At 34.6% G+C, this 25153-nt stretch overlaps 2 protein-coding genes across 2 annotated transcripts; one reads left to right on the top strand and one right to left on the bottom strand.

Moving 5' to 3' along the window:
* Window positions 1–1949: 1949 nt before the first annotated feature.
* Window positions 1950–14935, top strand: LOC133704707 (protein transport protein SEC31 homolog B-like). The gene is made up of 22 exons (XM_062129634.1): window positions 1950–2610; window positions 3567–3621; window positions 3723–3845; window positions 6433–6529; window positions 6620–6656; window positions 6749–6854; window positions 6939–6996; window positions 7779–7876; window positions 8135–8254; window positions 8545–8587; window positions 9316–9425; window positions 9508–9635; window positions 9754–10315; window positions 10476–10568; window positions 10985–11170; window positions 11251–11464; window positions 12346–12458; window positions 12574–12771; window positions 13103–13237; window positions 13323–13605; window positions 14049–14287; window positions 14382–14935. The coding sequence occupies exons 1-22, from the start codon at window positions 2294–2296 to the stop codon at window positions 14481–14483; spliced, it is 3417 nt and encodes a 1138-aa protein (XP_061985618.1). The 5' UTR covers window positions 1950–2293; the 3' UTR covers window positions 14484–14935.
* Window positions 14936–17766: 2831 nt separating this feature from the next.
* On the bottom strand, window positions 17767–19784 carry LOC133704727 (serine/threonine-protein kinase-like protein At3g51990). The gene has a single exon (XM_062129666.1). The coding sequence runs from the start codon at window positions 19491–19493 to the stop codon at window positions 18252–18254; it is 1242 nt and encodes a 413-aa protein (XP_061985650.1). The 5' UTR covers window positions 19494–19784; the 3' UTR covers window positions 17767–18251.
* Window positions 19785–25153: the final 5369 nt, after the last annotated feature.

Consider the following 25153-nt stretch of genomic DNA (forward strand, 5'->3'; position numbering starts at 1 on the left):
GTTTTTTTAATGAAAGAAGTAATTTTTTGAGAAATTCTTTTATTTTTGTAAAAAATAATGTTTAATTTAGAAAAAACAATCAATTGAATTTATATTTTTAATAATAATGATTTTAATTGAAATAACGTAATAATAGTTTACTAAATAATTACAGTGATTTCTCTCTAATTGCAACATAATTATTTATTAATAAATAATTTGAAGTGTTTTATCTTACAATACTATGTAATATAATAAAAGTTCGTTAAATATTGTGGTAAAGATTGTTTTTCAAAATATTTTTTGTTTAGTATCAAAATAATATTTTTTTTAAAAATATATTTTTTATATTAGCACACTAAAATAATTTAAAAATTAAAAAATATTTAAAAAGATTTAATATTTTTCAAAAAAACACTTTTGCATTGTAAAAACAAATGGTGCCTAAATAAATCAAAGCAACACATACTTGTCATTTCGAATTTGAACCCTACTAAGGCTCGTTTAGGAATGCAGCTGCACAACAAGTGTCCCCCATTCTTAAATAACTTAAGATGCTGTTTATTTTTACTATTTTTACAGTTGAAAAATATTTTTATAAAAAATTAAGAATATTTTTGTTTCAAATTATTTTTTAAATATTTTTAAATTGTTTGATGTGCTGATATCAAAAATAATTTTTTAAAAATAAAAAAAAATATTATTTTAATATAATTTTAAATAAAAAACAATTGATAACACAATGCGAGAATGACTCTTGCTACAAACAGTCGGAATGAAAATTGGAGAGGCAAAGACTATGTTTGTTTCTTGGAATTCACTTTCCGGGAAATCATTTTCCAAACTTTTCTGTGTTTGTTTACCATTAGAAAAGTTGGTCAACAGAAAACACTTTCCAATCAAAAGAAAATTTGGCTTGGTTTTCAGGGAAGTGTTTTCTTGGAAAATTTAGGCGGAAAACACTTTCCGGAAGTTGTGAAAAATTTAGAAATGTCATATTATTTGCTGATTATATCAAATTTGGTTCTCAAACTTTTGATTGCTATATATATTTTGTTTTAAATATTTATTTTTCAATTTCATCTCTTAAAATTTAATTTTTATATTAACTTTGGTTCTCATTTTTATAATGGTTATTTGTTTTTCCCTTATTATTTTTTTATTGAAATTTTTTATCTATCAAATTTGGTCCTCATTCTTTTAATTGTTACTTATTTTATTTGAAATAATTTATGAAATGTTAATTATTATTATTTTAATTTCTTCATCTTTCATTTTTTTTTAATTTTTTAGATTTGATCTCTATTATTTTGATTATTATTTATTTTATTTTAGATAATTTGTGAAATTATATTTTTTTTCAATTTCATTCTCATTCAACTTTTTAATTTGTAAGATTTGTTCCTTATTATTTTAATAAACTTGAGAAAAATAAAATATTAATAAGTTATTTTCTAGCTCATTTTTTATGACATAATCAAATACTGGAAAATATTTTCCAACTTATTTTTTATTACACTACCAAATATCAGAAGATAATTTACTTTCTTGAAATTTATTTTTTTAAAAAAACTATTTTCTAACAAATAAATAGGGTTAAAATGTTATCTTGATCTGCCCGACCCCGTCCAAAATACGATTTTTTTTTTCCTTACATAAGGAAAATAAAGTTATGGGTACCAGAAAGATGTTAGGCTGCTAATCAAATGGGTACCTGGGCTCAAATAGGATTCTTTCAGGCGGTCCGAATCATGACGTTATATCACCCATCAATATCACTGGACCAAAATAAAAGTCTCGAATGAAAATCCACCGGCTCTTTCCATCAGCCCACGTCATACCGGTTTTTTTCCAGCAAAAAAATAAAACATAATAAGAAATACCTACTACACGTGTCACCATGCAATTGGATAAGTGGCAGAGATGACGTCTCTTCTAGACAAAAAGACCTCCATTCCTCACACTCTCCCCAGGTACAACCTTTACAGCACTCAACATCCAACCAGTCACAGTAGAAGAGCGTGGCCTATAAAAGCCTTCCTCTTCCGGGTACCCGGAAAAATTCGAAAAAAAAAAAAAATATTCTACATAACATAAAACATCACTCGCTCCTCACACACAAACGAAAGCAGAGAACGAGAGAGCGGAGCCAAGTGTGTAACGTACTAACGTCTATGTAGGGAAAAATTAATTCTCAAATCTAGATCGAACCCTAAATTTTCTTAACCTATATCGAATTCTCCCATTTCTTCATTTATCAGATCCAATTATCGATTGACGATTTTGTAGTTACTTAGATTGATAGGAGGGAATTATGGCGGCCATTAAGTCGGTGAATAGATCGGCGTCGGTGGCGTTAGCCCCGGACTCGCCTTACATGGCGGCGGGGACGATGGCGGGGGCGGTGGATCTGTCATTTAGCTCGTCTGCGAATCTTGAGATCTTTAAGCTTGATTTCCAATCGGAAGATCATGATCTCCCTGTTGTTGGTGAGTGTCAAAGTTCTGAGAGATTTAATCGTCTCGCATGGGGTAGGAATGGATCCGGCTCTGATACATATGGTCTTGGACTTATTGCTGGTGGCCTTGTTGATGGCAATATCGACATTTTGAATCCCTTGTCCCTGATCCGGTATTTTTAGAATTTTGCTCTGTGTATCATCCATTTGAATTTGATTGAGATTGTTTTGCTAATTGGGATGGATTGTTGGTGAAATTTGTGAGTGGAGGATAGGCTTTCTGGGAAGTATAGTAAGATCTGATGCAAATTAGGTACTTTTGTTTTTGCGTGGATTGGTTTTACATTGAATGTAATTTGGATTGGACGGAAATGTTTTGATCGGAGTTGTCTGTTTAAGAGTCGGGAGTATAGAGAGATGAGAACACGGTTTTGTAAGATTGTGTTCTGATTTAAAACGGTAAAATTGGTATCTCAGGGAATTCTCTAGCTTGATTTAAGTTTTGCTTGGGGTTCTCCATGTTGGGATGTAGAGGTTTATGTGGCGTGTGGGGAATTCTTGTTGGCACAAATCCGATATGTACATTGTATGCTGTGCAATTGATATGCTTCCACATTGAATTTTGATGAAACCTCGATTTTGAGTTGAGGTTCATAGTTTATATAATGGAACTTCTTGGCGAGGAATTTTAATTGCTTATTGGAATTGCTGTTTAGAGGGTGATTGTTTTTTCATTTTTGAGCCAGCATTGATTTGATTTTTTTATTATAAAATTTTAAATGAGGGTTTTTCACATTTCTTTTCTGTTTTTTTGTGCCTTGATCTTTTGGTTGTTTTAACTGTGCTTCGAAGTTTGAGTTCCCTGTAAAGTTGGAAATCTACAAAAGTAGAGGGTTGACATTTTAATGTGGCTAACGGGTTGCTGGACAGATGTAGATGGATAGCTTTTGTGGATTTTGAAGTTTCCCATTTTCTTGCTTTTAAGTACTATAATTCTTCTCTGCATGCAGTTCATGAAATATTATTTTTTTGTGTTAAAAATGTAATAGAAATCCACACTGTAAATCTTGTCTAAATTCTGTCTTTTGTTTGATGTAGCGCTTATTTTATATTCTAATTTTGTTTGCAGTTCTGAGGCAAGTGAAAGTGCTCTTGTTGGTCATCTATCACGTCACAAAGGGCCTGTAAGTTTATTCTTTCATTAAAACCTTTTTATTTGCTGACACTCTTGTAGTTTAGACAGATGGCCAGACTTTATGCCTGTTGCTTTTGCCTTATGTTTCAGGTTCGTGGCCTTGAATTTAATTCCATCACCCCTAACTTACTTGCATCTGGCGCTGATGATGGTGAAATCTGCATTTGGGATTTGGCTGCACCTGCAGAACCTTCTCATTTTCCACCTCTCAAGGTATGCTACATTTGAAACCTTACCATTTTAAAGTTTCTTTGTGCTTGCACTTTGTCTCTAGATTGCCATATTCCCTGAATTGAACTCTCACTGATGAAGAAGAAATTTATTGTGATGTGCTCTAAATGCTAGATATACATATAAGGAGGTGTTTGGAATCATTTTTGATCCCTTTTGTTTTGTAATAATCCTTTCATGTATACATTAAGCTTTGTTTGTTGCCCAGCATCTCCAGCTGTTGCTTAGCTCCTCTTGTTTAGTGGTTTCTTATGAGTAATTGAGGAAACCCATTGCAATCAGGAACACTTCTCCAGTGTGGTTTCCTTAGTGAACAAAATTAAAGTTTATGTGAATTTATTGTGTAAAGCTAGGCTGGTGTTTAGGTTGAAATTTTGTATTTTCTTATTTTATGTACTATGGAAAACAAAGGGAAAACTTAGGTTAGGCTGTGGGGTTGCTTTGATATGGGATCCTTGCTGAAAGTTTTTGACATAAGACAGAAAAGATGGTACTTTTTTTGGTTATCGGATTATTAGAAGGGGCAGAATAGTAGGAGAATCTGTTAATGAGGTGATGATACCTCTGAAAAGTCACAGGTCTTAATTAAAGTGGTTTGGGAAGATTGTTTTGTTGGTATTGTTATGAAGATTTGATGGGATTGAACATGGGGCCATTGGAGCTTTAATCCCTTGAATCTCATTTAGGAGCTTACTGTAAGGTAAAAGGATGGGACTAGAGGCACATGGCATTTGTTAATTACTTCCCAATCTCCTCCAACCCAGTAATGAATCCTGAAACAAGATATGGGGCAATTGGTGTATAATTTATTATCTTGTGTTTGAAAATGAACCTTGTGATCTTCTCCATCCCCCAATGCTGTGATTTTTTTTTCAAATTTTATACTTTCTTAAACGTCTACTCTTCACCACCTAACCAACTATAAGGAGCTTTTATGTTCAAGGAGGGATATATTAACTGCGTAACACTTTAGTCTTCATTTTCCTTCCATCCAGATATAGCAATTTTCTTAGAAAAATATATGTAGAAGTTTTTTAGTGTTTCAACAATACCTTGGAAAGATAACATGGACCGAGGGCTTACACTATGTGACAACTGGTTTATTTTTACTGAAACGCATTCAATCATTTGTTACTTTATGCTCGCTTACCCATAAGTATAGGCCTTGTAAATTTTCATAATCTAAAAAATCAAATTCAATATTTGAAAGCTTCTAAGTGATTGGATAAGGACTGAGATGAAGTAAACCAAGGTTTATTTCTACCTAAACACCACCCCAGTCCAAAACAACCTTAAATCATACAAGTACTACACAATCTTGGATGGTAAATTTTCATATTGATAATTTGTAATGCTGCTGTAATCTCATAATCTAGGAAAAACCCCCAAAATTGCTCCGTGTTTATCTGGCATTGTTACCTGCACTGTTTCACTAGCTCTGCATTCTGTCATGAGCTTTGCATGCATCATATCATAATTACAATTAAGCTCCTGTCATAAACTCTGAAGGAAGCTCCTGAATAGAAATTCTTCTGGACAATGTCTGTTTTAGCTTGAGAATTATCCCTGGTTTTTTAATATGTATTTGGACTTGGCTCAGATGGTGTGGCCATATGTGTTGTGCATTGCCTCTGGCTGGAATCTCATTTGAGGGTGTTTAGCTATTCATACTGTGAATATTCTCCTTGCAATTCTTTTTGTCTCAAGATTTAGTCAAAGTGATGAAAGCTAAGGAAAACCGTGGAGAATAGAATAGAGATATTATTGTGCTAAGTAAAGGAGGAATTTGAGCACTCTTTTTATGTCCATCACAACAGATGTAAAATGATGGCACGTAAACAGTTTCACTTTGCGTGACCTTAAATTTAATGGTCATACTGTACATTAATGTGAGGGGCGTTATCCTGTGTTGCCTGATACATGTGTAGTTGGATTTTAATCGATGGCATCATAATAATATAACAGATCTTCTGAAATATGATATTGAAACTGAGTGTAAAAGCATTATAGTTAATCAATGTAGCATGTGCCTTGTTTTATTTCTTGTCTCCTTTGAAAGATTCAAACTGGGTCATTCTGGAAATAGCAGCAAGAATTCATTTCCTTTATTCTTTTCTTTCCTAGGATACTCTTTGCTGACTTGTGGCTAACATGAGGGGTGTCACCAGTTAGTAAGGTAGGGTGGTTTCGTAAAGAAGAGGGAAATGCTGACAAGTTCGATATCATCTGTTAGGCCCATTTTGTCATTCCTAGCTGTTTCTCATAGTTCCATGCTTGCTTTTCTAATAGGAGTTAGACTTGGAGTCGGCCAGGAATTTGATATCACCCTTTATCTAAGAAAGCTTGGAATTAATATCTACTTCTGTATTTTTGAAGTTCCATTGTTTCAAATAGATTGTAGTTGTTGCTGGAAGCCTAATTCTATGCAGTTTTTTTTCTTGGACTAGCAGCAGTGGGGACTTAAGAGCCCCTCTGTTTACCTCCTTTTCTCTCCCTTTCCTGCTCACTATTGGTACTCAATGATTTTTTGCCCCTTATTCATGTTGGGTCTGGTGGGATCTTTATGCAGGGTACTGGTTCTGCCTCTCAAGGAGAGATTTCGTATGTTTCCTGGAATTGCAGAGTTCAACATATATTAGCATCCACTTCTTCCAATGGAATAACAGGTGAGATAGAAAAATGGGCTTACCTGTTATTGATGATGACCTAGTTATTTTCCTTTAGTGTGGAAGACTGACCATTTCATACATTTGCAGTGGTTTGGGACCTAAAGAAGCAGAAACCAGCAATTTCGTAAGTTTCTGCTTTCTGTTTCTAAATAATACCACACACACACATGTTAAAAATCATTCCGTCTCAGCTGATTCTGGACTTCTATTAAACAGTTTTGGAGATTCAATTAGAAGGCGGTGCTCTGTTTTGCAGTGGCATCCCGATGTTGCCACTCAGCTTGTTGTTGCGTCGGATGAAGATGGGTCTCCTTCTCTTCGGGTAATAACTTGACTGTTTCTAGATTTTTTTTTCAAGTATTAATTTTCATTGAATTTCCTAGTTCATAATGCCGTTTGCTTGCAGCTTTGGGACATGCGAAACATAATTGAACCTGTGAAGGAGTATGTGGGACACACTAAAGGTATGGCACAATATATAGTATTTCAACATGATTTTTTTCTTAAGTTATTATGAGAAAGAAACATAGAAGACAAACATTAACATAGAGAAATTCATAGCAGAAATACCATAAACAAGCTAGAAATACCATCCTATCCCACAATGCTGTTTCGAGGGGGAATAGTTTTTGATGATGTGTGAGCTTTGCTATGCCCAAATAATCCAATGTCCTAACTATAGTGAACAAAGCACACCTTATAAGACTCCAGGATCCTTTTCCTCCCAAAACATACAAAATGCTCGAGAAGAAATTCCTCTACCTTGGATCATGTTTCAGCATGAGTTTTAATTTGCAGATGTTTTATGGGTTCCATGTAATTCGTAGCAGTTTCAGATTCTCCTTTAGTTTTGTAGTATAAAATCTTGTAGGCTCACTAGAAACAATGGTCCAGCTTGTCTAATTTTATGATTCTTTATAATATTGGAGGTGAAAGGATATGCTGAGTCAAAAAAATCATCTCTGGCCTAGATTCCATGATCCTTTTTATTGTGCTGTAAAAATGTGAGTGTTTTTGTTTTATGCATGCTTACTGATCCAGGTTTGTATTTGTGGAATATTTAATTAAATATTCTTAGTCTTCATCCTGCATCTACCTTATCCTAGTTTCAGTTTTCCATGAGCTAATTCTCACAAGAGGCTAAATATTTATGTTCTTTTAAAACTTTTAGTAATTTCAACATTTTATTTGGATACGTTTTTTTGTTGGCTTATTATTTTTTCCGACCAATGTCTTCTTACACCAGGTGTATTAGGAATGTCATGGTGTCCCAATGACAGCTCATATTTGCTTACCTGCGCTAAAGATAATCGAACAATCTGCTGGAATACAGTAACTGCAGAGGTAAGGGAGTATCTTAGAGGTCTCCCTCCCTTTTTTATGAATAAAAATTTGATTCATAACCTTAAACTCGGCAGGAAATTCCTGCTTCAAAACTTGTACAACTGAAGCATTATAAGCTTAGTTGTATTAGTTTCAGTTTTGGCAGCTGTGAGATGGTTTTAATTTGAATTTTTATCTTCTTACTTCTATCTTGCAAGCATTCACCCTCCTTTTCTTTTCTTACACCTGGTTGATGCTTATTGTTTAATTTTGGAGCAGATTGTCTGTGAATTGCCAGCTGGCACCAACTGGAACTTCGATGTTCATTGGTATCCCAGGATGCCTGGGGTTATATCAGCATCATCTTTTGATGGAAAAGTTGGCATTTACAACATTGAGGTAAGCATCTACTTTGTGCTGATACTGATCTTGTTTTTTCATCTTGCTGACGAGTATGTAACGAGTAAGGGAAGGGAAAAATGTACTCATGATAAAATCATGTCACCCCTTGAAAAAGAAAAAGGAAAGAACAAAAAGAAACAATACCATATGGGTGTTAGGGGGTCGAAACTGTACAGTGATGGCTTAGAAGGTTATATAATGGAATGCTAAAAAATGTGCGTGCGTGCATATATTTGTTATTTTCACGACCATTATAGAGATTTTCTGTTTTGGATCTCTGTTTGCAGGGTTGCAGTCGATATATTGCTGGGGACAGCGACTTTGGAAGAGGTAGTGTAGTTTATTAGATAAGAGATCTCATGAATGCATTATCTGTTTTCGATGTAATTATTTGGGACCATGAACTTATAATCATACCATCAACTTTAGAAGTTGATCTAAAGTTGATTTGGTGCATTTCATTTGATTTTGATAAAAAAATAATATGCTTATGAATCATGGCTGGGATGCACCCTTTGAGCCTAATGGATTGCACATAAACAATTTTATTTCGTTACAACACCAACTTCTTCCTTCCATTATACAATATAAATTTTTTTCTATTAGGGCATTGACTGCCATAAAATATTGTTTTTGTGTAAGCCAGTCATGGTTTTAGTTTTGCTTTTAGTTCCAAGATATGGATAAAGGTTTGACTATGCTAAGGCCAGTTTAAAATGGTGCCATCATTTTTGTTCTGCTCAAGATGTGCGACTCCATAGATCCACATTAAAAGATGATTGGGTTATCCTTGCATCTTCATTTTTTTTGTCTTTGAGATTGAAATAGTGTACACGTGATTATCTAATGAAAGAGTGAGATGAATTATTATTTTAGTGTACACTGGAAGCAAATTCAAGTTTCAGGACTTTGAAGAATGCTCTGACAAACCGTTTTATAATGGTCCTCTTTTTTGTTTACACCTTTATGTTTTCCTTTATGCTATGATGCTATGATGCTTGTATATTCTATTATAAGTTTTGTTTTAGAATATTTATTCTGCCATCTATTTTATGCAGCAAAACTAAGAGCTCCAAAATGGTGTGAGTGTCCGGTTGGGGCTTCTTTTGGCTTTGGAGGAAAGCTTGTATCATTTCGCCCTAAGTTACATGCTGCTGGTGCTTCCGAGGTATCCCTTTTGGATAAGTTGCTCTTTCTTCTATATTTTCTACTTTTCTTTTCTACTTATTCTTTTAAAGTGTTTCTCTCAGGTTTTTTTGCATAACTTAGTTACCGAAGACAGTTTGGTGAGTCGATCATCTGAATTTGAGAGTGCCATACAAAATGGGGAGAAGTCTTTGCTAAAGGCTTTATGTGATAAAAAATCTCAAGAGTCTGAGTACGCATCTGTATCCTAGAAATCTCAAGATAAAAAATCTTTTCTTTTTGGAACCTCTCCTTTTCTTCAAATAAATTGACCAATTGTTTTGTTTTTATGTGATCCATCATCTTGGCAGATCAGAGGATGATCGAGAAACTTGGGGTTTCTTAAAGGTGATGTTTGAAGAAGATGGAACAGCAAGGACTAGGATGCTTGCCCACCTTGGTTTTAGTGTACCCATTGAAGAAAAAGATGCTGTACAGGAGAATGGTCTCAACCAGGAAATAAATGCTGTTCGACTCGATGATACACCTGCTGACAAAGTGGGATATGAGAATAATAAAGAGGCCACCATCTTCTCTGCTGATGATGGGGAAGACTTTTTTAACAATCTTCCAAGTCCTAAAGCTGATGCTTCTTTGGCGCCGTCTGGTGATAATCTTGATCTTGGGAATTCTGCTCCTATTGCGGAAGAAATATCACAAGAACCAGAGACATTGGAGGAGAGTGCTGACCCATCATTTGATGATAGTATACAATGTGCTTTGGTTGTGGGAGACTACAAAGGGGCTGTTGCACAGTGCATATCAGCAAATAAAATTGCTGATGCTTTAGTTATTGCTCATGCTGGTGGCACTTCACTATGGGAGAATACACGTGATCAATATCTTAAATTGAGTCCTTCACCTTACTTGAAGGTAGCTTAACATTCTTTCTTTCTGTGTTTTTTGTTTTTAATGTACCCAGGTCATTAATGTCTTTGCTGATGTATATAGCTTCATTGCAATGGTATATGCTTTTCCCGATTATCAATCAGCTAGATGTTGTCACCTCACAGTCAACCATTTTCATTTTCAGATTGTTTCTGCAATGGTGAACAATGACCTATTGACCCTTGTAAACACCAGGCCTCTCAAATACTGGAAAGAAACTCTTGCACTCCTTTGTACAGTAAGATCCTCAAATCTAGAAGTGAATGTCATGTCATATCTGATGGAATTCAGTTGTAATTTTTTTTTTGTTTTGTTTATCATTACAAGATATCCTGTTGTTATTATCTATTGATTGGTAGTTGATTGTGTTTTGCTTTTTCTATTTTTGTAGTGAAATTAAATATCTGTGTGTGAAGTGGTTCCTGCTTGTACATTCAGTCATAGAAAAGCGCACATGTTCTTACATTTGCATCTGTATTTTTAGACTGTACTATTTATTTTGATTATGAAATATTAGATTCTGCAATTCTTACATGTGAAACTTATGTGAACCTGTGATGGGAAAAAGTTTAACATGGAAGTGTTTCTTAAAACAGATGTGCAAGACACTGTTGTTTCTCCTTATTGATTTACTTTAATTATTTTGATAATCAGTTCGCACCAAGTGAGGAATGGAGTATGCTATGCAATTCACTTGCTTCAAAATTAATAGCTGCTGGTAATACTTTGGCGGCAACTCTTTGTTATATATGTGCTGGCAATATTGACAAAACAGTTGAAATTTGGTCAAGGAGTCTGTCCACTGAGAGTGAAGGGAAATCGTACATTGATCTTCTTCAGGTTAGCTGACAACAAAGTAGAACTTCGTAGTATTTCATGTTTTATCAAGGAATTTTGATTTATAATCTTTGTTTGGCTAGGATTTGATGGAGAAGACCATCGTCCTTGCTCTGGCAAGTGGTCAAAAGCAATTTAGTGCCTCTTTGTGCAAGCTTGTTGAGAAGTATGCTGAAATTTTAGCCAGTCAGGGCCTCTTAACAACAGCACTGGAGTACTTGAAACTTTTGGGTTCTGATGATTTGTCTCCTGAGCTTACAATCATAAGAGACCGTATTGCTCTCTCCATGGAACCTGGTATGTTTTTCTGTTGAAAAATCTTTAAAAGAAATATAACACTTCCAGTCCTCAATCCTTAATTGTAGTTTATGATTCAAGTTCCTCTGTGTTACTCTCTCCTTGGAACCTGGTATGTTTTTCTTTTGAAAAATCTTTAAAAGAATTATAACACTTCCAGTCCTCAATCCTTAATTGTAGTTTATCATTCACGTTCCTGGCACTATGATCTTGAGAGATCATCCATTACTGTTTATTCCAACCATAGTTACATGAATAAGGGATATTATCTTGATCAAGGTCATTGAAACACAATTTCGATCTTCCGAATCTACTTGTGATAATTTTTGGTAGTTCTATTTATTTTTACATGAGAATATAAAATGAGGGGAAAAAAGGAAATAGCAAAATGAAGGGAGAAATTTATGCTTGAATACTTAGTTTAGAGACCAGGCAGTAAAAATACTTGATTTGATGTTGCTGCCTGACATGTTAGCTTGATCAGTCCACTCTGCCCCTTTCTTTTTCAGCCTTGACCATACCATGTGGGGCAGGGTTTCCCTTGCCCCGTGGTGTAGTTCGTTCTTAGCGAATTGACGAAGCAAATGGATTGTGGGAAAACCTCCATCTGCTTGAACCAGTGTGGTTAAAGTTGAGTCAGGTGTTTTTCTGGTGTTTAGTCATGTTCAGGTCATTATATGACATCTCTATTATAACTCTGGTGTATTGTGGTAAAAGAAGTGTTTTTCAGTTGATGTGGTGAAAGGAGGTCTTCTAATTTTAAATCCAGTATTAATACAGTCCAGCATAACTTCTCCCATTGCCTCATTGCCTGAACTTAAGGCATTATCAATGCTATCTGCAAACTGAGTAACAGTTTAAGATATTAATTTCTGATGCAGAGAAAGAAGCTAAGACTCCAGCTTTTGAGAACACCCAACAGCAAGGTGGATCATTTTATGGTGCCCAACATCCTGGTTTTGGTGTGGCTGATGCCCCTCATACTTATTATCAGGTGGACATTCTGGCTTTTCATTCCTTAAATGTATCATAGTTTTTAAGTGCTGTTTGTAGGGAATGTGATGTGCAGCTCATGTGGTTGACCACTTAATGCTTGTTTATTATTTTAGGGAGCAGTTACTCAACAAATGAACCAGAGTGTTCCTGGGAGTCTATACAGTGAAAATAATCAGCAACCTATTGACTCGTCGTACGGAAGAGGATTTGGTGCTCCTTCTCCCTATCAGCCTTCACCACCGCCCCCGGCATATCAGCCTGCACCACTGCCCCAAATGTTTGTTCCAACTCCTACACCACAGGCATCTAAGGTATTCTGTTTTCTTTATCTTGATTTTTTGATGTAAAAGATAACTCATTATGTAGTTCACTTGCATGCATAGACGTATTTGATTGTATGTGTATGTGTGGCGTTTTTTTTTCCTGACTTGGTGATACCCTATATGTGCTAAGACATAGTTGATTGTAGGAGTTGCCGTCAAATTGAGTTTTTTCAGGAAGAGATTGTTTGTTAATAGATCTTGATTGAAGCTTGATTTTTTTTTTCTTTGTTCTTTGGGTTAGATGTTGCCAATGTATCAATAGTTGTGCTGGTTGTTTCTAGTTTCTACCACTCATTACTTCACCTTTTTTTTCTTGCAGACAAATTTTGCTCCACCTCCACCTCATGCTGCTGCCTCTCAACAGCCTACGAGGCCTTTCGTCCCTGCAAATGTTCCCATGCTAAGAAATGCAGAACAGTATCAGCAACCCACATTGGGCTCTCAGTTATATCCTGTCTGTATATTTTCTGTGGATTACAATTTAGTGTTAACTGGTATATTTCTGAGGATGCACTAAAAGTTTTGCTTGCTTGTTTTAGGGGACTGCCAATCCTGCCTATAATCCTGTACAACCCCCAACTGGTTCACAAGGACCTATCACAGCTCAGACGGGTGCAATTCCTGGCCACAGAATGCCACAAGTTGTTGCTCCTGGCCCAACACCAATGGGATTTAGGCCTGTACATTCAGGGATTGTTCAAAGACCTGGGATTGGTTCAATGCAACCGCCAAGTCCTACTCAGCCTGCACCATTGCAACCAGCTGTGGTTCCTGCTGCTCCACCGCCTACCGTGCAAACAGTCGACACCTCAAATGTTCCTGGTAATTACCAAAACAGTTGGATTTCCCTTAAATAGATGAATCTTGGTTAATGATTTTAATTTACTAGTAGTCTTAGAAAACTTCTGCTTGCACTAGGGTTGTCTTTCTGATATCAGTTGTGGTTTTGTAAAAAAATATTTTTTTGCCATGTACTAGCAACATTCAGGCTGCAGTTCCTGTCTGGTGGGCAGTTCTAGTAATCAATTCTTGTAGAAGTCGTCACATGGATGTCTTAACACTAGAAATCGCAAGTAAAATGTGTGAAAAATCATCATTTGAAACTTAAATGTTGGTTTAAGCTGGATAAACAATCTGCTGGATTGCCACTAGTTTGGCATCCAACATTTGATCATAACAGTGGCTATATACTTTCTTTGTATTCCGCAATGATTTATGATTTATCAGGTGTGTTGCTAGTTTATCTTGTTTTGCATTTGTTGCAGCTCACCATAGACCAGTCATTACAACATTGACAAGACTATTTAAAGAGACATCAGAAGCTTTGGGAGGTGCCCGTGCAAATCCAGCCAGGAAGCGTGAAATTGAAGATAATTCAAGGAAAATAGGTGCCTTGTTTGCTAAACTCAACAGTGGGGATATATCAGAAAATGCTTCTGATAAGCTTTTTCAGCTATGCCAGGCTTTGGACATGAATGATTTTAGCACAGCTCTGCAAATCCAGGCAAGTGTTATTCAAGAGCTATTTATGTTTTCACACTTAAACGGAAATGAGTTATAAGCACTGCTAACTCTTTCTATTTCTAAGCGTGGAACAGGTACTTCTTACCACAAGTGAGTGGGATGAATGTAACTTCTGGCTAGCAACGCTCAAAAGAATGATCAAGACAAGGCAGGGAGCTGGTGGGAGATCAAGTTAAAACACAAAATTTCAAACTATATGATCTCTACTTAGCATTTCTCATTCTACGTGTGCTGTAGCTCTTTTAGCTGGTTGTCTTCTTCAATGTACACAAAAGCGGCTTCGCTAGACAGAACTGCAGGGCTTTGGATTATTTGCCCTAACTCGCTGTTACAGGAGTAATGCCATTTGCTACAACGAGTCAGCGCGGATAGTTATCAGGACATTGATGGTATTCCCTTTTCTTTCTTTTTTTCTCTCCCTCTTTTGGCATTTAACATTTGTTTGTAGTGTTGAGAAATAGAGTTTTGGTTTTTAGTACACCAATGTTGCTACAACTCACATTTTTTTGTTGAAGTAGAGTGGCATTTAGTTTATCTATTGCTGTCACCATCTGCTGTATCTCCCTCATGATACTATCATGTGTATGAGAAATGGAACTTCTAATAACATGATTGTTCCCCCCCGTCATCTTGAATCATTGATTTATGAAATCTTACTCCGCTTGGCTTGTGGCAAGCCCTTGCTCTGTTTCCTACCAGGAGCCAGCTTTCTCCTCTGTTTTCCGATTACCTCCAACAGCGAGTCTGTTTTAACAATTAGTTGGTGTGGCTCGAGTTTCATTTCATCAAAATTTACAAGTTTAAGATTTTTTTTTAATTTAATTATAAATAGTATTCTCATAACAGCTTGTACATTAACAATCAAATTTTTAATAAATCCCATTGTATGCATGCTCACTCTAAAATAGAAGAAATACTTGATTCTTAGAATCAACTGATTATTTAATCTGGAAGCTCTATTAAATAGGCTGGGAAAAAAGAAGAAGAAAGAAGGTGGTTTCAGCTACATTGTTCAATGCCAAACCGTTTGATGCACAAACCAACTCTGAGACACACAGGCAGATGCAATTGGTAAACTGTATGCATGGAGCTTTAAGGCCTTGACTTATGGTGTGAGGACGCCCCCTCTCTGTCCTGCTTTTTGGAGTCTGAAACAAAATTCTTGGGCCTCCTTCCTGCGTGAATGACTCGACTGAACTGCGATTTTTTTGAACCGAACAGATTTTTTTTTTGTCTGTCGTAATAAATATTCACCGGCATATTATCCACGCTATACCAGATTAATAATAATTTTTTAAAAAGTATAAAAAATATTTTAACTGTTTTAAATTTGATAGTTATACCAGACCTATAAATCTTAGGTCTGATGATCAAGTTAGACTCAAAATTCTTGAATTTGGCGGCCATAACAGACTTGAAGCTGTCAAGGAGGGTTAATAACATTTTTTTTTATGTAAAAAAAAATATTAAAAGTATATAAAATATTTTAAGTGTTTTAAATTTATTGACCATATTAGACTCAAATATCTTAGGTTTGATAACTATATCACATCCAATAACCTCGGTACAGATATAAAATTGAGCTTTAGAATTAAACTAGATTCCATTGTTTTGTTTCATGACAAATTTTAAATGTAACAAAAACTATATAGGTTTCATATTTTTTATATATATTTTGTTATTAAACCTAAAAATACAGTAAATACAATTATTTAATTTTTTTTATTAAGATAATTTTTTATTTTTTCTATTGTTTTTCTTAGCCATTGTAATATTTTTAATTGGAATATAAAGCGAACAACTTCTATCAATTTTTTATGAACAATTAACTATTAGTATTATTATTTTCAAATAAGATATATAATAATTGAAAAATATTAAAATTTAAATAAAAATTTATAATAATATTTAAAAACCAAGTCAAAACTAAAAAGTAAATAATTGTGGTAAATTTTTCTCTTAGTATAAAAAAACCAAAAATAAAAAAGAAAAACAAGGGAAAAAAGAAGGCATGCTCGCGGGTCGGATCCTTTTTATTTTTTTATTTTTTTATTAAAGGATCCATCGATTTTTTTTTATAAGAAAAATGTTTGTGCTACGCGATGCTCTCCCACATGATCTCGAGACTATTCTACATGCTAACCAACTCAACTACAGCATGAGAGTGTGATAACATGGTTAAAAAGATATATTAAGCTTATTTATTGATTATATGAATAGTAAAATAACATAAAAGCCTCAATTCTCTTCTGAGTAGTAACATAATTTCTCCAGCATTACTATGATTAAATTGAGGGAAGCTGCTACTGTTCTTTTCGTGTTTCAACATGATGTTTTAGCCCTTAATGAAGATGGAGCAATAAGCACAAGAAAGTGAGGAAATTTGTTTTATATGTATGATTACAGGTACAGGGAAGACAACAATGGAGTTGTTTTTTTATGAAGAAATTAATGGCAATTGATTGTGGCAGGTTAATATCAATCATGACGAAGGAGTTCCTTCTTGGAGTAAACACAACACCAGTAAGTTAGCCAATGATTGAAACAATAACAGCTGCTGTTTATCAAGAATAACAATGCTCGAGTTTGGTTTAGAATTACAACTGTTTATTCATCAAGGAAAATCAAGATAAAAACATTGGGATTTGTTGTTTTTTGATATTAGCCGGATAAAACCCTGCTCAAGATTTTGGCCTCCAACCTAGCCAATATCAATGCCCTACATGACAAATGTCGAGCTCAGGGTAGCAAGAAGACTACAGTGCTACACAGCTACTAGATTTTCTGATGCGAGTAATGTGAAGCCTGAATAATTTTTCTCTGGAAGGTGCACTACAGACAATTTCCAGCATATTTGCAGGAACTTCAAAGCTTAACTGAGAATTTCATGTATATTTCTCTAGATGTGCCCACAAGAAAAGTTTTTTCACAAAAAAAAAAAATGCCTTCGTTGTCAAAGCAATTCCAATCTGATGCAGCGTGTTTGTTTTGTATTGGGAAATGAATAGTTGAATATCCACGTACAATTCTTATGGAAGAAAAAGGCTCATCAGTCATTCTGCTCCGGAATTACTGAAGAACATATCGTAAACCACACAATTAACTACTTTAGAATAGAACCTTGATCGACGTCCTGCTTCAGATTACGCTTCTAGCACTCATTTCTTCCTCACCCGCAAGTTTTAGGGTTCGAGTTTTCTTGAAACAACGCAATTTTCGGCTAGGTTGGTAGCCAAAGTCTTAAGCAGAGAAAGAACCAAACTAATTGCTTAAAAAATAAACTTCGTTCGCACTGATTTTACTAAAACCTGACAAATTCAGAAATAAACATCATGGACCACCAACATTCTTTCACATGACAAGTATTCTTCATCATTTAATTCTAGATTCCAGTAATATCTCAATCTAATTCGAAGATACTTTTGCCTGTAAGATACAGGAGAAAACTCTGGCCAATAATAAAGACAACAGAAATTTGGCATAATTTACTTATTCAACAGAATTCTTGACCATACATCGGCTTTGCATAACAAAGGTGTAATAAATGAAAAGGATCAACAACCTATGCAAGGGATATGAGCACTGCGCCCTTGATCTAAATGTATGTGGAATTTAACAGCACAATAACATTTCGACAAGGATTGAAAATTGAGTGAAAACCACTAATCAATGAGCTACGAACAAATCTACAACAACGTAATTCTCAATCAAGAGAAGCTTATAACCTGAGCCTCGCTCCACCATCGAAACTTGAATGAGCAAGCGTGTTATTCCTTTTTGAGAATAATTCTGAACCATCCCCAACTGATTGGTGTTTTCTCACTTGAAAGAGACCTTTTTTTATTTATTATTATTATTATTATCATGAGCCTGGGATTGAGCTCTTCCTTTGGTGCCATATCGTGCACTAACAGATCTAGAACTAGAAACCCGATTTACAGATTTCAAACTAGATTCAACCCGTCAGTCTCTGCATCTGTCCAGGCCATGAGTTCCATCAAATTGCTTCGAAACCCCAAATCGGAATACACTCTCCGTGTATCCATCACTGATTTCCTTCCCATTTTACCATATATTCCTTCCAGAATCTCTTCTCCATCACCCTGTGGTCTGGAACCAAACTGTGTATTTGTTAGTTCTGGTGGACGCCCCATTGTCTCCACCATCATGCATGGATTGTTAAACCCATTCCATGAATGAAGCGGAACCAATTTACTCAATGCAGCTAACCAATCAACCACCTCCTTCATGGAAGGTCTCCGCTCCCGACAAGACCTCACACATTTGGAAGCAATCAAAGCCAACTGCTTCCTAATCATAGGATCCTTAAGCGGGACAGTTCTTGGATCATAAATAGCACCAAGTTTCCCCTTTTTAATGAGTGGAATTGCCCAATCGACAATAGAAGAAGGAGAATGCCCCACATCAATAGCCTTCCTCCCGCTAATAATCTCCAACAGAAAAATCCCAAAACTAAACACATCAGTTTTAGTACTCAAATTATCTGGTGTCACATAACATGGATCAAGATAGCCAATAGTACCAGCAGGTGGGGTTGACTTTAGTCTATAATCATCATCAACACCGCACCTAAGTGCTAAACCAAAATCACCCAATCTCGCATTGAAATTCCTGTCAATCAAAACATTTGCAGACTTAATATCTCTATGAATTACTGGTGGGTTTTGTGAGTGTAATGTATCAACAGCCTTAGCTATTTGCAAAGCCATTCTAATTCTTCTACCCCAATTGGGTGGTCTAGAATTTGAGTGAAGAGTATCATAAAGAGTACCATTACTCATAAACTCAACAACAAGCAACCTATCCTTAGTATCATTAGCAAAGCCTAATAAGTTTACAAATCTTGGGCTGTGAATTTTGGACAAGATCTCGATCTCGTTATCTACTTCTTGGCCAATTTCAAGATCCTTTGAGGGTTTCTTGACAGCAACATGACGGCCACGTAAAACAGCCTTGTAGACACTGCCATGGCTGCCTTTGCCTAGGAGTTTCTGGTCAGAGAAACCATCGGTGGCAGCTTCAATATCACTGTAGTTAAACTGTCGGATCTTGATGGGTTTTTCTTGTTTGGTTCTAGAAGTAGAAGGAGATGATGATGCTTGAGATGATGGTGTAGTAGAGATTATGGCAATGGCTGAGTCTGCCTTGCAAGAAAGGTATCCCATCAAGAAAAATGTTTTGTTTTTTTTTTTTTGTGGGAAATTATGGTGAAAGATGAATCCTTGATGCTCTTTATTAACTTATTGAATAGATATAAACGAATTCAAGAATACAAGACAAATCAATGGCTTTCCTGCACGAAGAGGAGGGATGTTCTTACAAAGGGTAGTGTGTGGTAGATGATGGGAACGGGATGGATGGAGTGTATCTGAGAAAGTCTTCTTGGGTCTTGGACAGAGGACCCCACTGACTTGGAATACCTAGACTATTTTGATAAATTAAGCGAGCAGAGAGAGAGAGAGAGAGAGAGAGAGAGATAGAGATAGAGAGGAGAGAAAATTAAATCTTTTTTTATTTTATTTTAAATATAATGCCGCTGTATAACGGCATTGACGTTTTTGACCACTCGTTGTCGTGTTTTTATATATACAAAAAAAATTTAAAAGTGTTCTAGAATTGTTTTTTATTATTATTTTAAGTTTATTTTTATTTTTTAATCTTTTTCATAATAGTAATATATTTTTTATTTAATATATTTTCAATCAAGAATTATTTTAAAAAAACTCTTACAAAAATAATAGTTAATACAATGTAACAGGTGCTATTAAATAAATGTTCCTTATTTATTTTTGCATTTTAAAAATATTTTAAAAAATTTAATTTTTTTTATTTTTTTTAATTAATATTTTTTTAGTGTTTTTATATTATTATAATATACTAATACAAAAACTAATTTTTTTAAAATATTATTTTCAAATATTTTTAAATAAATATTATTTTAAAAAATAATTATAACCCCGTCCAATATCTTTACCGGATATTTTGTGAGCAGCACGATATTATCAGCCAATACGCAAGGAAAGTAGATTCGTGTCATTTGCTAGACGACAGCTACAATTTTGTTGATTTATGATCCAAATCAAGAATAAAATAATAAAATAATAAAACAACAAATCAAACCTTCTGCAGCACGGAAGCTGCAAAAGGCCCATAACGTAAACCCATCACCTTCCACCGCAAAAAAAAAAGCTTTTTCTAAAGGGAACCAAAGCTACAAACAACAGCTGAAAGGTAAGTTGCAACGGGCTCCTGATTAACCCTTTCATTGCATTTAACATCTTTATAATGAAATATCATTATCATTCTTGATATAGAAGTTACTGCATTCATAAATCACAATCTTGATCTGATTTGCTATAGCGGCCTGTGCAAGTAGCCGTCATGCAAGAAGAAAAAGATGTCACTTCTGAGGGTAGTTTAACTAGTTAGGTCCTGAGTTTGCTCTCTAGAGGTCACTAGTTTGAGTTCTACAAACTTCAGGGCTACTAGAGGCTTACATGGTCGTTAACTTCAGGGCCCGTGAGATTAGTCGAGGTGCACGCAAGCTGGCCCGGACACCCATATTAATCTAAAAAAAGGAAGAAAAAGATGTCTGTTTCCATATGAAAAAAAAAACTTTCTTTTAAGTGCTTGTAAGTGGGGATTTGTGGTAAATTAAGTGAAAGTCATGGTGATGGGCTATCCTAATGAGTTTCATAATGCTCTTACATGGATATTTATAATATTAAAAAAAAATGATATTTGAAACTTAATATATTTGTAGCTTTTCAATTTAATTTAAGAGATATAATGAATTCTATTTTATAAACACCTTAAAGATATTATTTTCACACATCTAAACCAGCTTTTTATTTGTTTCTTTCATAAACATATTCTTCAACAATATCCCCTCCTCACATCACTAATTGGTTAGCATCACTCAATATGAGCAACAATAACTAATAATTTTTTTTCCTCTCTCTCCATGTTTTCTCAACATCTTTAATTAGCAATAGGATGTATTAGATAGATGGCCTGCGTGTTGCTGCGGATCAATTTTTAGTCAGTATGAACCGTTATGCTAATGACAATTGGTGATGAGATTTATGAATGTTTGAATATAGAAGATTGCTAAAAACAGACAAACAATGTCAAGATTCAAAAGTGGCTTGTCATTTTTTAGATATGTCTAATCTATTTTTTTTTCTATTTCTTTCTTGTTTTTGAACCCAACATGGCCACCATTTTTTTTCCATGATCTGTCCAAATTACTTCAATCTATTTTATATATTGTTTTTGTCTTTGAATCCATCAAAGCAACTTTATTTTTATTATTATTTGTTCAAATTACTTTTTTTTTCAAGTATGTTTACTAATTTATTTTAATAAATAAATTGAGTTAACACAATAAGGGAAATGATTATTATTGCGACATGACATGCCTTGATCAACAATTGTCCCTTTGGTTTATCAATTCTGTTTTTTCTCCATCCCGACCTAGTAGCTCGAAAAGAACAGATGATTGAGCACAAACTATCTAATAGCTATGAATCAAATAATATTTTTCAACTAAAAAAATAAATAAAAATTAACCAAATCGATACAATGAATTTCTCAACTCTAGACAGTAGCACAATTAATTTATTTATAAAACAAAAAAATAACCTCCCTATCAAGACCCCCCTTTAAAAAAAAAAAAAAAACCCTTGACTGTCATTCACCTTGCTTGCCCAATTAGTCAAAGACAAAGATAGCAAAAAAATAAACTTAGAGTGAAATCGTAAACCAAGAGATGTATATTTTGAAAAAAAAAAAGATCATCAAATCTAAAGTGGTGTACGAACAAACAAAGCCATATTAGCTTGAAAAATCCTTAACAAAAATAAAACTCTTATGGCGGCATAACATCACAACAGTAGTCATATAAGGGGAAAAAAAACTATGCAAACCAGCTAAATGGAAGCACAAAAGAGGTTGAATATAGGCATGCGTAAAATTAAAGAATAATAATAGCCATGAAGGCCTTCAAAAAATGAAACCTTAAGCAATGCAAAAAATAGAGTTGTTCAAACCTGTAATAGCACGTATAAATGGACCAAAAGCCAAAGGAAATGCAGAGCTGTAAACAAAACATATGCTAACCTGTATAAATATACAAGCTAGCCATCACTAAATGTGCTTCATTAAATCAGGTTAGACTTAAGTTTTTTTACCTAAAAAAAATTATAACTGAAAAAAATAGAGGGCGGCACACATAAAAATAAAAGAAACAAAAATGATTTGTGAAAAAAATAGAGGGTGGCACACATAAAAACAAAAGAAATAAAAGTTGTTGTACAAACATAACACGATACTATTTAAAAAATTACATAATAGGTTTATCGATAAGGAATGAACATCAAAACAAATAACATTACAAAAATTATAATATCGAATAAAATTAGATGGTTCTTCTTCCTGCTTGATTGTTATGGTAACTGTTATTTGCCAAAAAAAATAATTGTCATAATCAATTTTTACCCTATTTTACTTAACAATCCAACAGAGAACTCCAATAGCACACAAAAAAACATACAGTGGCTAGAAAATTTGCAGCAGCATGCTTCTAGAAGAAAAACAAACAACAATCATGACCAAGCCATTAAAAGTTTTTAAAAAACTTTGGAAAGGCAACTTAGATAATTTCAATTTCTTATTCTTTCCTCATCAATTTCAGATCCAAAGCACCATCCTCATCCCCTTGTTAACAATTCAAAATTCAAAGAAATAGACATTCAAGACTCTCAAATCCGTAAAAGCCTAATGCAATAAGAAAAACCAATAAATATCAGCAAACATTGGCCAAGCCATCCAAAGTGCAAAATAATGCCAGAAAGGCAACATAGACTATTTAGGTTTTCAATTATTCTCTTCTTAATTCCAGTTTAAAAGGCGTACCAAAAAGAATTTGAAAAATTAACAATCAAAATAACTAAAAAAAAAATATTAACATGTACGAAAAGAAATAGTCAAGGCCTAAAGAAACCAAAGTGGACTGGAGAGAAAGACTTAAAGAAACTGTTGTTTATGTTCTTCTTTAGTACATTCTTCTGCATTCTAGTTGTCTTTAAATAGACTTTGAGTTTTACATAAATGCAACAACTATCATGTTAGTTAGCCTATGCATGATATACATTTGAAATTGAAAAGCTTGTTATCTTATCTTCTCTTGTTATCTTTATCTCCTTTATTTTAGGATTCTACTTCTAGTTTTGAAGAGTTCTTATTGACCTGTTCTTCTATCTTATTGACCTGTTCTTTTACACACCCTTGTAATCAAAAGGGTAAGGAATGAACAATGAGACTAGCACGCAGGAGAAGAAACCAAGTGAAAGACAACGACTTCGTGAGGGCATCTGTATATTGATCTTTGCTAGACACAAACTGAACATGAAGTTGACCATGTAGAACTTAATCACGAACAAAATGGAAGTCAATTTAAATATGTTTTGTGCGAGCATAAAATAGAAAATTACTGGTCAAGTATGTAGCTCCGATGTTGTCACACCAAAGAATGGGAGGTTGGACAAGTTGAACATGAAGATCAGTTAGCAAGGATTGGATCCATTGAATTTCAACAGCAGTATTGGCAAGAGCTTTGTATTATGCTTCAATACTACTTCGGGCAACGGTTTGCTACTATTTACACCCCCATGAAATTAAATTTTTGCCTAGATAAACATAAAAGGCACAAACTGATCGTCTGTCATCACGATCAGATGCCCAATCCATATCACTGAAGGAATGAAGTTTTACAACAGTACTTGGTTGAATTAACAATGCATGAGAGATCGTGGTTTTTAAATAATGCAAAATGCATTTTACAGTTGTCCAATGTGGTTCAAGTGAATTATGCATATATTTGCTAACCTTGTGAACTGCAAAGGAAACATCAAGCCTAGTGAAAGAGAGGTATTGCAGCCCGCCAACTATGTTAATGACTGGGGGGGGGGTGGACATGGGAGTCAAGCATGACTTTGCTTTGTCTATATGGCTGCGGGTAAGGAGATCTAGAATGTAATGGCGTTGGGATAAATGCAAGCCATTGGTGTCTCTAATCGCTTCAATTCCCAAAAAGAATGTCAAGTCACAAATGTCTTTCACTGCAAACTTGTTCTGCAACAAGGGAATGACGCGGTTTATAACAGTTCGACTTTTCAAGCCCAAAACAACAGTAATTTTTTTTATAATTGACTCACATCGTGTCGGAAATCAAGATACAATCCATACATCAACAACAATCAACATTTCATTTAAAAGAGATTCTTACATAAACACAATATTATGTTTGCATAATTAGAAGTTCATATTAAAAATATATATGCATAGATATAAATTGGTATTCTATCCTACAAGTAGTCATCACAAATTTAAACAAAAAGGATCTAATAATAGTTATACATTCAGTACATTGATTCACACAAAATACATCATGATCTAGAATGCAACTACATGATTCCTTGCAAAAGTAGGTTCCCATGTATTGGGTTTTCTAGGCACCTTGTTGGTGTGATTTCCCTGTTGCAGTATAAAAATATTTACAAGAATGCAATTAATTAATAATAATAATGATAAGAAACAGTCTAGCAGTTTAATGAATAATGTCACACCCGACATCGCGGCGGCCTTAAAAATAATTATTTCATGGAAAAGAACGGATTTTTGGCATCCTGTTCTTTAATGAGGAATGGTCTTGTTTAAGGAGTCGCCACCTAGTATTACGGTCACTAGGAACCCTAACTGGTCAACAGAGATTCTATGGTTCGAGACTGGTTACGTAAAAGGGAAGATATTATCACCCCTTAAA

Source organism: Populus nigra, chromosome 1 (assembly GCF_951802175.1).
Source record: "Populus nigra chromosome 1, ddPopNigr1.1, whole genome shotgun sequence".
NCBI classification, from domain to species: domain Eukaryota; kingdom Viridiplantae; phylum Streptophyta; class Magnoliopsida; order Malpighiales; family Salicaceae; genus Populus; species Populus nigra.